Source organism: Accipiter gentilis, chromosome 25 (genome assembly GCF_929443795.1).
Source record: "Accipiter gentilis chromosome 25, bAccGen1.1, whole genome shotgun sequence".
NCBI lineage: Eukaryota > Metazoa > Chordata > Aves > Accipitriformes > Accipitridae > Astur > Astur gentilis.
In genome coordinates, this window is record NC_064904.1 from 11435267 (window position 1) to 11449434 (window position 14168).

Here is a 14168-nt window from a genome sequence, read left to right on the forward strand (position 1 = left end):
TATATTGACAAGTAATCTTTTATTACTCTTCTCCCCCATGAATGGATCAACAGGATGGTACCTGAAACCACCTGTCTTGGTATCTGTTACAGAGGTGTATTTGATCCAAAGGAAACTGTGAGATCTGATTGAGAATAAGGTTATTGTTGTGCTTGCTGAATAAAGCGAAAACTGGAGTTTAGCAAGATGTGTAGATCATGTGTAATTGTTTAAATGATTGGGACAAAGAACATTTAAGTAGATCTGTATAAAAGAAACATGCCTTATGAATTCATCTACTTCTCAGAATTCTTTGTTGGCCAATTTTCCAATGTGCAAAGACAGAGAGTAATATCTTCATGTGAGGGAAAGGGGATATTAGAAACAGCCCTCCCTCCAAACTAAATAAGTGACCATATAATGCAGAGCTAAGCTTGAATTTTCTGTTCTTTTGTGATGAACTTTAGACATGTTAACAGCACTACAGTTCAAGTAGTATCTGAGAAGAATATTTTGATAAATCCGGATTGCTTCTGAATTTCAGAGGGATTATGTAGGACATGTGACCACTTCCAAGGTCTTCACTGCCAATAGCAATCTACAGATAGTGCTACCAAGTCTCGTCTCAAAAAATGGAAGGCTCTGTAGTTATATTGCTTAGTGAACACAAAATTTATGTTAGATGATTTCAGTATTTAACTTTTACTGCACGTGTGATTAACACCCATGTTTGTAAAAAATCCCAGCTAACCTAGATACTAGCTGGCAAACTATCGTTTGTGGAAGTTGCTTCATCAGTGGCCAAATGCACTTTGGTTCTTGAGGAGGAAAGTGTTTTCATATACAATAGCAGCATTGGCAATATTTTTTCTTTTTTTTTTTTTTTTTTTTTACAGTCTTTAGAAAAAAAACCAACACTTTTCTCACCCCTGTCCTTTCTGTTTTCTCACAGGCCTGCTAGAGACACAGCTGAGCAGACATGATCAGATGCTGAGTGTTCATGATATTCGGCTGGCTGACATGGACCTCCGATTCCAAGTTTTGGAAACTGCCAGTTACAACGGAGTATTAATTTGGAAAATTCGAGATTATAAACGTCGGAAGCAAGAGGCAGTCATGGGGAAGACTCTGTCCTTGTACAGCCAACCCTTTTATACTGGATACTTTGGCTACAAGATGTGTGCCAGAGTTTACCTTAACGGAGATGGCATGGGAAAGGGGACGCACTTGTCACTGTTTTTTGTCATAATGCGTGGAGAATATGATGCGTTGCTTCCTTGGCCGTTTAAACAGAAAGTGACTCTAATGCTAATGGATCAGGGACCATCTCGGCGCCACTTAGGAGATGCTTTCAAGCCAGATCCAAACAGCAGCAGTTTCAAGAAGCCAACTGGAGAAATGAACATTGCATCTGGCTGCCCAGTCTTTGTGGCTCAAACTGTTCTAGAGAATGGAACGTATATTAAAGATGATACTATTTTTATTAAAGTCATAGTGGATACTTCAGATCTACCAGACCCCTGACATACGATGGGGGAGGCGGATTAAACAGAAGACAACTCCATTTGGGGGTTTTATATCAGTTTGTCTTCAATCAGAGGTCCTAAAGCTCACAGAACCACCTTGTGGAACAGACGGAAGAGTTTGAAGGCATAACTGCATAGGGTCCAATTGCGAAAGTAGCAACACATTAAGAAATCATACCATGGTATATTTTTTAATAGAACTAGCAACACTTAAGCTCTGAAGAATCACTTATCCCTCATGAGGATAATGATTATGGTCAGAGAGGATTTTTTTTTAACTTATTAATGATCTAGTCAATTGGAGGTGAAAAAACGTACAGTATGTGCTGAATAAATTACTGACTTTTATTTCTTTAAGCTAGAATACAAAAAAAAAAAAACAAAAAAAACAAAAAAAAACCTTCACGTGGGCTAGCTGGAAATTGTCAGCATGTTAAAAGAAGAAATGATGAAGTAATGTTGCAATTATGATATTATTTGAAAAACTGAGGTGCAATCTTGTCTGAAATATAGTATATTGTCTTTTTAAGGCCTCATCTGGTCTCTGTTTTAATAATTACTTTGTTGGAAGATCTTGGAAAAGTATCCATGTCTTCTCAAAAGTATCTGAATCAAAATCATATTTTTATTTAAAGTTCTATTGTTACAGAAAACATTTTATTTTAAAACTGTTGATAGACTGATATTTCTTGGAAGAAAAATAGAAGATATCAAACACTGGTTATCACTTGTGATAGGAAAAAAAACTATTCAATTCTGTTATTTCTCTTTAGAAATGTAAACCTACAATATATGTCGTAGTTAATGACACTATTTCAAAATTAAGGAAAAATCACTCATGGATGCTGTGCATCATTATCAGATTTATAATTGTTTTCACCCTAAAATAGGGCATTTGTTGAACTTTGGAGTTCTAAACGGAATCCTGTACATTTTTTAAAGTTCTGCCCCATGCTTTCCAATCAAGCTATATATGTTGCACATTATGCTGTCAGCAGTATATAGTATTTTCAGTATTGGGGAGGAGGATTAGTGCTGAAAAAAGCCTATATGTTTGTTCTGTACTAGCAGCCATTGCTTCTAAAGGACAAATCAGCAATGTCTTAATACAGTGATGGTGGCTTGCATGCATACATGTGCCTTAGATGTGCCGTGCTGCTTATAAACCATAGCTTTTTATTCAGATTAATTCTGATATCTGAAATGGTAGTTTAAAAGGACTTCAGGCATAATGTTTAGCCATGTCTTCAGAGCGCATAGGTACCTTGCGATGTACAAAATAGAAGCCAAAGCCCATTTCTTTGACTTCTGGAGCTTCTATGACTTGGCCATGGTAGAATCCATCTTATACAGGTGCCAAAACGTTATGCTCAGTGCTCCTATGGAGCTTGGACTAGACAGTCCCCATGGCCACTGTGAAGGCAGGTGACATTTTTCCTCTAATGCCTGTGGTTGTAAGGTGGTATCACATGAAATGGACCCATCTAAGAACTCTGGGGGGCTGCGAATGTATATGCTTATGACAGCTTTTCATAGCAGGCAAGCATCCTAACAGGGAATGCACGGGCTTCTTTCTTATAACAGCCTGAACTGTAGTGGAAAGCATTTGCTAGCCCTGAAACATGCTGATTGCAGCCTGCTGTGTTCATCTGCTTCTTATTTAATAGCCTGTGACAAGCAAGTCTAGAGATATAGCCTGACTGTGGTGCTCTTTAAAATCCAAGAACCACTTAAGCAGAGTGGACTTGCGCCACTGTGTTTTTAGCCTTTGTGGGCTTGAAAGAAAACGTTGCATCTCAGCCTTTAATGTCAGGTTCAATGCGTTTTCTGCTTTTTGAGGCATAGTCACAATTTCTGTCTAAGGTGCAGTTGAATTCATGCCTTTGTATTTCAGCTTGTCTTTGCCGTTGTCTTTTTTGGCTGTGCCTTCACACACAGTGCCTGCAAGAAGTATTTATTAATATACAATGCATGCTAAGTGGTCTTCATGGGTTTCCCAGGCACCTGCTAGAATACTGCCTGCTGCTGACTGTCGCAACTGTCAGCAGCAACTTGTCTTCCTTTTCTTGCCTTCCGTTGTCCAGGTACTGTACTCCCTTTATGGTACATAGCTGTCAACAGGTGCAAGCTCAAATATGGAGGCATGTGCTAGCATTTAATTTCTAGCATGGAAGGAGGACGTTCTGCACAAGAGATAAATATCTATAGATATACCCGCATCTATATCTCTAGATATAATTATATGGCACTTGCAGTTTTATGCAGGCTGCATAAGCAAACCCATCACTTATGCTTTAGGGCGAAGGTTCGCTCAACTTGTGTCATTTTAATAATTGTGAATGTAGGCAGCTGAGCTTTTGTGTTTGTGCATCACAGAATTTTACTGAAAACAGGATTCCCAAGTGGAAATGTCCAAAGGACTCTCCTCCCATTGCCAATGCATGTCTTGTAAACTTAAATGAAACCGTTTGGCCATCTCAAAACAGTTTATATCCTGTTTCAATCTGGGACTTGGAGGAGATTTCTAGTATAAGCAGGGCCCAGCATATTCTGCAGATTTGTGACTACAGTTTCCAACTCCTGTGACAGAATTGCGCTTCTAAATCCAGGCTCTTTAAAAGAGGAGGAAAAAAGTGTTTCCAGCCTTTGTGATTGAAAGAGAACTTTGAAACATGCGAAAAGTGTAAACTAATAGGGAAGTCTTCCTGAGTCTGTGCACAGCCTAAACTAGTAGCTTTAAGAGATCTGAATATCTCCTCTTAGTGGGATATTGACTCAGAAACTTCATAGAGAAGTTTAAATATGAACACTGCTAACTATATTAATGCCGATCACTGTAGCAGAAACATCAGTCACTGTTGTATTTCACAGATCTCTATGCTGCTTTCCACATCTCCCAAGTGCCAAAAGCACCAGCTGCCAGAATCTTCAGCTTCACTTGGGCAGCTTTTATAATGCAGTAACGTGCTATCGATATAAAAATATTTTTGCATATATGCTTTTTATCACAGTTAATAAAATGGAGGCCTACTGCACTTATTTTTTAAAAATACATGAAGCTGCCAGAGAATTTCCAGTTTGCCAACCCTGCGTACTGTGAAATCCAGGATCTTGCTACACAAATGTAGACACCGCCTGCTGTGGAATACCTGAAGCCTTGACTGTAACACACCTTTCTCCGCAGAACTCGCAGGCCATCTCTGTAGAGTTCTTACTGTGTACATAGAAATCGGTTTCCTCTGCTTTCCAGCAAGGAGTATGTAGCATTTTGTGAAAACAAGGCCACTGTATATTCTCTAAATTGAAAGGAAAAGATAGCTGGTGCTTTACTCAACACTTAAATAATTTAACTTTTTTCTCTCATCATTGAAATGCCCTTTATCCTTTTTTCTGTATGTTCCTGACCCAGATATCCGAAGCTTTCTAGGGACTGTCTGTTTAAAGTGATTCATAAGGCAACAGTCTGCCCCCACATATACTCCGGAATCCCGGCTAACTCCTGTGGTATGCCATTATTGCAAGGGGGTCCCAGAGTATTTGCATTACTTTGAACAGAGTTTCTTCAATGGAATCTTTTTTTCCTCTGCTTAGTAATTCTTAGCAGCACACAACTGAAGTCTCTTGCTGGTATTCTTTCTTAATGATGACGCTCCAAGTTATGTACAAGCCTCTTCCGTTTCCAGCTTTCTCTAGGGAGATTCCAGTGTGTGACAATCTGGATGTTGCCCTTTTTGTACGTTCTTCAGCACAGGGTGAGTGCATCTGTTACCTAGAGAGTCTTGAATTTTAAACAGGATGAAACTATTTGGGTGTTTAAAGACCAACCTGTGATTATGATGCATGACCATGTCTGCATTACTTTTCTGATCTAATTAAAGGGGTCTTGTTTCAGTTACTGTCTACATGGTACACCTTCAACTGCTGACTTACGATATGCAATGTTGTTTTCAGCCTTGTACTGTAAATGTTGTTCTTCACAAAGAGAATGTGCAATAGGAGAAGGGGATGATGGGTGGCATAATTTTGATGGAAAAAAAACGTTGTGGGTAACACGCTAGCTCGAAAAACAGTCTATTTCCTTTTTCTGTGGGTTTTCCTACTTGGAAAAGGAAAGTTGAAGATATATGCCTGTCTCTGTGCCTGGTGAATTTCTCAAATGCAAAGGTAATCGAGATTTGTGTTAGTTGTAATTTAAGTGTTGAACCCATGAATGTTAGGTTGTGATTGTATCGCTCATGTTTCTTGGCTTTGCCACGATTCTGGTTTGTTGAGATGGAATTTAAAAGCTACCACCTATTTGTATCTGTATTCCATCATGTGGGATAGGCATTTCACCAACAATGCAGGGTTTCTGTTGTTGTTTTGTTTCATTTTTAAAACACGGGTGCTGTTTGGTCCAAGACAGAGAAGCATGTGGGGAGTGACAAGAAAAGTTGCCTGCACCACAGAAGAGTGAAAAATGTGACTGCAGTATAGATGCCTTGATATGATTTAACTATGCAAATATACAAATAGGTGAGGGGGAAAAATTCTTGGGTTGCATACCTAATCTCTTTGGTTTTGCTCTGTAAATTACTCGTACATGTGTAGGTACATACATATACGCACAGACGTGCATGCACATATATATGCAAAGTCTTTTCTTTATGTAGAAGTGATGAAACAAAACCCTTTCCCCCAAGTTATACTTGATCAGTTGGTGCAAATATAACTTGCTGCTGCTAAGGGAGGATCTTGGCTAAGGGCAAACTTTGGATTCACACCTTACAGGTTTGAAGACCTGTATATAGCAAACAAACAGTTTGTTTAGCCTTTCTGAAGACCTTGGAATGTCACCTAGGACACAGGTCCTTCCTCATACTCCGCTAATTTGGAGATTCCTGAATTTTAAACAAAAATAGTGATGGGCAACTTGTTAATTGCAAATGCTTTCCTTTAATTTGGGAACAAAGATAATAAAAAGCAGCTGGACCTCTTCCTGGAATTCCTATCCTGTTGAGTCAATACCTCTATATTCTGGTTGACCTAGAAATCATAGCTACTGCAATAAAAGCAATCGGTTTGGGAATTCAGTCACAGTAGTTTTTAGTGCTATGTACAGCATAGGAAGCACTTCATATCTGCAAACATGTTCTTCTTCTACCAAGTGCTGCTGTTGTTTTCTGGAAAAAGGAAATCAAGGATGAGATGTGAAGTGACTTGCCCAGAGTCACAAAAGGAATCTCCTGGAGCCAGGACTGAATGAGAGGTTCCAGTTCCCTAGTGTTATCTTCAAATCCGTAGGTTTTGCTCTTTTAATATGTTTGTCCCTTAAAGGAACCAAAAAACAAGTTGACATACCTTAAAGACCCGCATCAGGACAGTAAGGGCTAGAATTAAACATACAAGCTGTCATGATTTGGGGTTGTGTGTGGTAGCCCAGACGTTGCTCACTACTTGGCAGTGCTTTGCACGGCCTGCAGAGTGGAAGGCCAGCGCAATGTGTCGATGTGAATAATAGCAGCAAATGTGTGTCCTGCTCTGTTTGTTCAGAATCACCCAACAAAGTCAGTCTCATTTGACGCTCCTCTTAACTGAGGAGGGAGAATACCATTTTAAATTGAAGTGGGTTCATCTTTGTTCTACCAGCCTGTAGCATGACTGACCATTTCTTTCTTGTGGGGCTTTCTCCTGTTTTCTTTAAACCAAAATATGGAGGGCTTAATTGTTCTTTCCTGCCTCTTAATCCAGGCTTTTGCTGAGAAGCACCAGTTAGGAAGGTTGTGGAAAACTTTGGACTGCTGATTCAGGGACATCCTCTTAAGATTTAGAGGAGTAGAGATATACAATGTGTAAGGGATCTGATTATTCCTATTTCTCTTCTAATTTGTGGTCAAGACTGCAGCTTCTGTCTTCCATTTCATGATCTTAGTGTAGATACTAGGCTGTGTTTGTTTAGGTTTTTTCCCTCCAAGTTAGGATTAGTTCCTTAGGGTTCGAATAAGTTCTGAATTTCACAGAGAAGCACCTGAACCAAAATCCTGGATCCAAACATCCCAGACTTGATGTGGAATTCAAATCTGGATCCCAACTCTGTGGCTTACTAACCTACCCATTTAGGGGAGGGTTTCTTGTCTCTATGTGGTGTTTGTGTTTTTGGTCCTTTGGAACTAAGCTTTTAATTTGGTTGCCAGTTCTGCAAGGACTTTTTAACTTCTTAGCGATGCCGGTGTTCACACGCTCCATTGCTGGCAGTGTGATGCGTAGTGATAAAATTTGACTCTGTCTAAGGGTTACTGAGATAAACCAGCATTATCATTCGTAAAGGTCATTTTCTTGCATAGTGTTGTGAGCTTTGGATTTGAATATAGCTCACATATGAAAGGACACATCTTCCAACTATGACCTGCATCACTGGCAGAGAGTTGTATAATCTGTACTTGTGGAATGGGAAGGTACAAGCTTCCATTGTTGCTGATGCATCATGTGATCCACCTATTTTGTTTTTCTTATAGCTGTTGTTTGGTTTATATATTTTTTCAGTTTTATAGGAAAAAAAAAAAAGAACGGGGGAAGTTCAGGATTTTTTCTACAAGGTATAAGACTCCAACGATTTAGTGGTGATTAGAGAGCTGTGAAAAATACCCCATTAGGAGATGATGGGCTAAACATAGGTCCATTTCTCTTAGACAAGTAGGATAACCTTTAAGATGCATGGAACAACGTAATAATCGGGAAAACTAAAGCTGACATTTGTTTCCAAGAAATTCTGTAAGAAATATCTATGGAAAAGACATCAGTAATCGAGAATAATGTACAAATTAATATGTTTGAAACTTGTGTATCCATTTCTTTATTCTCATACTCTTCAGTGAACGGTACACTTGTGTTCAGTTTTATGATCAAAAACAAAGACCAAAGAAGGCCAACCTCATTTGATTGTGTATATTCTGCCTGTCTTAATTATCAATAGCTGTAAGGATACAGTGCAAGTGATCTGGTAACCAGTGGTTCTCGTCCTTTTCTTTTAGGGGGGAAAACAACTTTAAAATGTATAATTTATTGCTCAGCAATAACCATGTTGTTAAAATAATAATAATAAAAAAAAAGGAATTAGCAACATGTCTTAATTTCCCAATAGCATTATTATATGTTGTATTTCAGTTTATTGTATATTGTGTTTTTGTATTTATTTGTGTTTGGAGGTCTTGCTATGTCTTTTTGTGTTTAAATGCTAATAAACAAGGACAGTGTGTAAGAGTGTAGAATGCCAAACTCTGAAATGCTAAACTGTGTTATTAAAGGAAAAATAAATCTAAGTAGGAAATCATATTTTTTAAAAAAACCTGGTGTGTTGAATTTGAATGACTGCTGTTGACTTGTAAATGGCCAAGGTGCATCCTTTCTCCTCTCTGAACCCACTGTATGTTGGCCGTTCAGTGCTTTGTGCTTATGCACCTGATACACCTTTGTTGTGGCGTTTCCCTTCCTCTTCACAGGAAACTTAGCTTATTATCAGAGTCCTATTTTCCATGGGATAGCTCTGCTAGAATAAACTAGGTGATGGTGTTCATCCTAACGTCAGTGTCAAGAGTCTCATGCAAATAGAGTAGAAATAATTGAAATGGCTTTTCGTGCATTTGTGTTACACGGCTTTCCCAAAGAGATGCAGGAAAGGAGAGACAGTGTGGCTTGAATGTCTGAAAAGGTAATTTTTTTTTTCTCCTCCCCATTGTCATTAGCAACTCTTCATTTCTCAAATCAGAAATGTATTTCAGGTGTGTGTTTGAAATCATGGAACACAGTGTAGTCTGTAAAAGCACCACGCTGTTTTGAAATGGGTGAAGCAATAGTATTTCCACCACATTTCAGATTCAGCCTAGCAATGAAAACTCTGATCCCCAGGGGTGGTGTATGAAGCATGTCACTTCTACTGAGCACTATGCTGATCTGTACGTCTTTCCATTTCTTCTTCCCTCCCACCCCTTTCTTACTGAAATTCCCACTTCCCCTCTTTCACGTCACTGCAGGGGCAATACTGGGTTTAGCAATGTGGGAATGTCCTGCCTGTGCTCAGAGGCGAGACCACAGTGCCTCGGCAAAAGCCACCGCCGTGCTGCCGGCACCCGAATGTGAGTGCGACCCAGCCAGCCAGTACCGGCGTTTGCAGCAGGTAGTCTAAAAGCGTGCTGGGTGGCACTGAATGCCTTTTCTTGATAAAATGGGGTTGCCAGCGAAAAGGCAAAGACGGGAAGGTGGGCACGGCGAGAAGGAAGGGTGGCAAAGAAACGCTGTCCTTGCTGCGTGCAGGATGCGCTGAGGTGCGTGTTCCCTTCTGCTGCTGACAGCAGTCACTGCTAAGTGACTCCGGTTGCTCTGGCATCCCCTGCTCACTCATCACACTTTCCACTCGTACTCCCACGGCCGTCACTCGAGGGGCTGTGCTGCCTAAAGCTCTTCGCATCTCCTCGCTGTGGAGCAGGAAAAGATGGTGAACTTCTTTGTCTTAATGAAGTGGGTTACTTTCAAGCAGAGGCCTCTTAAAGAAGTTGCTAGCCCTGGAGCTCCTCCTCCTTGTGTCATTACAGTGCAGCGGGATAGGTGGAGAGGAAACAAATTGCTTTAAAGATGAAGGCAAACACTGATTCTCTCCTCACCTCCCTGCTCCTCCTCTGCCACCAATGAATCACAATTGAAACGATACACGATGCTGTTCCTGGCAGGAGTGAGTCTTTATAGAAGGCTTCTTCTCCACGACAGGTCACAGAAGGTGACTGGCAGCTGTGCAGCATGCTTTCCCCCGGCGTGTGATACGGTAACTTAAGGTGGTGGGAGAGCAGAGTGCGGAGCTTTCCTGGTCTACAGAGGGTGCTGCGCAGACACGTACATTGCCCGAGCCTGGACCTGCTGCTTGGGCCATCTCTTGCAAGAATTGCAGGCGGATTTTTAAATTTTTTTTTAAGTTTTCCAGAGTTTCAAGCCATGGGTTTGCTTGCCATCTGGTAAGGAGAAGCATTTTCAAAGCCTCTGACTTCTTGGTCCTGCGGATGAACCAATCTCCTGCTCTCTGGGACAGCCTGCTTCGATGTGACCAAGTCCTGGAATTGTTTGAGGAAGGGGGAAACATCCGCTGGTCAAAACGAGTGGCGAAAGAGGTGATTTCCCGCGTCCTTCCCCAAAGCTGGTTTTCCATGAGTCAGTTGTGTAGTTCCTTCCCACGCGCCTGGGTTGAACCCGGGAGGCTGTCGCCATCGAGTAACCTGTCTGGCTTGTCCTTGTTGTTTGGGCCAAAAGAGGGGATAACCTGAGTGCCTTCCCCTGCCCCCCCCGGCGAACGTGGCACCTGGGGAGGGTGAGCCCACCCAGCTCTGTGCATTCGGGGTAACCTCTGGCAGCGGTGAACGTCGGACCCCGATGTGTGCTCTCGTGTGTCCCGTAGGCTCCCAAGAACAGGGAACGGCCCAAGCTGGGACCTGAATTCCTACCGCCCGGGCTGGCAAACACAGAAGAGACCCTGGGGACTGACTTCCACCCCGCGGGCTGCAAATTGGGTTAAGCGGTGTTTGGCCACAGTACCGGTTCCAGCTGGTGGAAACGTGTGTTTTGACAACATCGCTGTGCTGATTAGAGGCAGGAGTTGTTTGCAGACATCGCTATGGACGCTCGATGGCTGCTTTGTGCCAACACAGAAGCTCCCGCAGAGGAGATAATTTGGATCAGCCCTGGCTGGTAGAAATGGCATTCCCTGCGCCATCAGCCAGCGGGAAGGCAGGCGAAGCACGAGCCTCTCCCCAGCCACTGCCCCTTTAGCAGATGTCGCGGGGGCAGATAGCGGTGGCTGGTAAGTGGCACTCAGTTCTCCGAGGATAAAAAGAAACCTTACCCAAGCGCAGGGGCTGGATGAAGTGGGCTGGTTAAAGTGTGCGGCAGGGTGTGGGCTCGTGACTTTGGGAACAGGCCTGCTGGCTCCGATCCCCCCATCCACATGGATATAGCTCCATAGCTGCTTCTTGCAGCCATCCTCAGCGGGAAGCCCTTGTTCTCCTGCTTCAGACTACGAGATAAAAAGCAAGTCATGGCTTCCAGGTAGCTCTGAGATCAGACGTGATCCCCTCCGGTGACTTCTCCTGCCTTGCTGCTCCCAGGGGAAGGTGACCGTGTGGCTGCTGGAGGCCTGTAAGCACTGGGTGAGTTCCTCTTGCTGAATCGGCGCAGAGTCCCAGAGAGGGTTTAACTCCATGGGTTGACTGGATATTCAGCTTTAGCTCCGGACCAGCCCTGGCGTGCCTCTCCTGGCAGCATGCGCAGCCCCTCTGCCGCCAGGGATCAGTTGTGGCAGTATAGAATGTGCTGTTGCACCTGAGACTTCAACATTTTCTTAAATAAAAGGAAATCCCGTGAGGGATCTTACTTTGCTCCCTCTGATCACTGCTTGGGGCTGCCTGCTTTCAGGGCAGCCGTGAGATGCAACAGCTAGAGGGTCTGTCACCAGACAGGGCGCTTCTCCCCAGTTATTTAGGATTAACTTCACATCCAAACCTTAAGCAATGCCCCGCTGCGCCAGTGTCACACTGTGCCTGGCAAATAACATGTGTTTGGGCACAGCCTGGCCTGTCAGCATGCCCTGGAAGCAGTCTCATGCCCCCAGTGGGGTAGCTGCAGTTTGGATCCAGCTGGTTTTGGCATGCCTCTGCCCTCTCTGTTTGAGACCACGGGGCCTAACGTGGTTATCACAGAATAATTTTTCCATGCGTTTAATGACTTTCTGGGGACAGTGCTATTGCAGCTTTGCTGTTCGGAGGGCTGCAGGGAGCGTGCGTGAGTTGGGGACGATCACCCACCTCTGGGACTGGTGCTCACAACCATCGGTGCTTCATACCGATGGGCTCAGCGCTGGTTTCCCTTTCCAGGCACCAAGTGCTGGGACTGAGGGCTCGCGTAGGAGGAGATGTCCCTTGTGTTGCAGACTGCAACTGTTTTAAGCGGCGAGAAGAGATGCAGTTGTACAACAGGGAAGAATTCAGAGAGGTGCTGGATGTCCCTGAAGGTCTTTAGGAGGTGGCTTTGCTGACTGACTAAGGGGAATGGTGTTTCTGGCTTTGATACCAGTTTATAACTCAATGCTGGGAAGGTCAAGCATCCGCTCTATGCTGTTTTCCCCCCTCTGTGGTGGCAATGTGCTTGCCCTCCCCAGGGGCGTCGGGGGGAGCAGGCTCGGGAGCAGAAGGGCGGGCTGGCGGCAAGGAGTAAAATGTGCTGATCTCAGCATTAGGGCAATTGCTTTCATTTCTGGGGGCTCATTTCTCCTTCCTTTCGTCTTTGCTTCTCTCTCCCTGTAACCGCCTGATCCAAATCTCGCTCCCATGCAGCCTTCTGTTGTGCCTGCCTGGTCCTGGGGCGCAGCAGCATCTTGGGGTGGTAGCGGTGACAAAAGCTGGGTTGGAGAGGAGTGTGGTCTGGCCCTGGGGAGAGACCCACAGCCAGGGCCAGGGTATTCTGTCCCCTCACTCCCAGCAGTAACACTGCAGTGAGCAGCTGTCCCCAGTAACACAGGTTTTGCTGGGATTTCTGTAATTGCCCTGCCCTAACACTAGAGTGGGGGGAGCAGGGACTATCCGTCCACAGGGAAGGATTTCTCAGGCCCTTTGATGAACATAAGGCAGATGGGGTATTTTAGACCTCTGCCTGCTTGTCAGATGAATCCTGGCTCACTTAGAATCAGACAGGTATCAGCTTTGGTGGGACCGGAGCTGCTGAGCAGCTGAAAGGAGCAGAGTCCGGAAGCAGCAGCTGCAAGTCACAAAAAGTAAAAATAAGGGTGTGGAGCACCTCCTGAAACACTGGGTTTCAGGGGCCATGGCATCGCTCTCTGCACAGGGTCCTGTGAACGGTTTCTCCCCTCCTGCCCGCCCCAGCCATGCTGTGGGATGCTGAGGCCACAGACAAGCATGCACCCTGCCCTCTGCACACTGCCGTCCTTTCTGTGTGCTGTTATTGCTGACTAGCCATGATTTATATTTTTTTTTCCTCCTCTGTTAAAATACAGAACATCTCACTGCAGCCAGCATTCACCCTGAAAGTCCCCTGGGAGAGATTTGAGAGTGGTAATGAGAGCACGGGAGCCTTTCACCTCGAGGACGTCTCTCGGCATCCAGCTCCCTGCACAGAAAGCGCTGACTGTATTTTGGCCGATGCCCAGGCTGAGAGCTGCTGCTCAGGAGCTTTTTCTCTTGGCAATTCGTGGGCCACACTCATGGCACCAGTGGGGCCAGAGCTCCAGGAAGGGACACCTCCATGTTCCTTCACAAGGCACGGTGCATCGCCCGGGGCTGCGCCGGGGCATCCTGGGGACAGGAGCCCTGCTGCTCTTCTCAGTCCTGTGCTTGCAGCAGAGGTGCAAAATAACACCAAGTGGGTTAAGGCTTTGGGAGACAGAGAGATTACCCAGGAGTAAGGGGTCCCTAGTCCCCACTCTGCCCCTGGTCTGCGCAGCTGGAAGCTGGGAAGCAGTGGGAGCATGAAGGGTGGGATGGGGATGGCCTGTTCCCCCTCCTGTGCTCCTAAATCCTTGCGGGTGTCAGGTCAGAGCTTCCTGTGGTTGGTGACGCCTCCACTGACGTCCCTTCCAAGCATTTCTCCGGTCTCCTCCTGGGCTCCTGTAAACCCCTGCATTCACAAATCTTC

At 44.3% G+C, this 14168-nt stretch overlaps 1 protein-coding gene across 9 annotated transcripts in view; it reads left to right on the forward strand.

Moving 5' to 3' along the window:
* TRAF3 (TNF receptor associated factor 3) overlaps positions 1-8816 on the forward strand; it is a 74108-nt gene extending 65292 nt beyond the window's left edge. For all 9 annotated transcript variants that reach the window (XM_049828409.1, XM_049828410.1, XM_049828411.1 and 6 more), the window contains one exon: positions 932-8816. In XM_049828409.1, the coding sequence (XP_049684366.1) occupies positions 932-1503 (572 nt within the window). In that variant the 3' untranslated portion in view covers positions 1504-8816. The remainder of the gene's footprint in view (positions 1-931) is intronic.
* The last annotated feature ends 5352 nt before the right edge of the window (positions 8817-14168 follow it).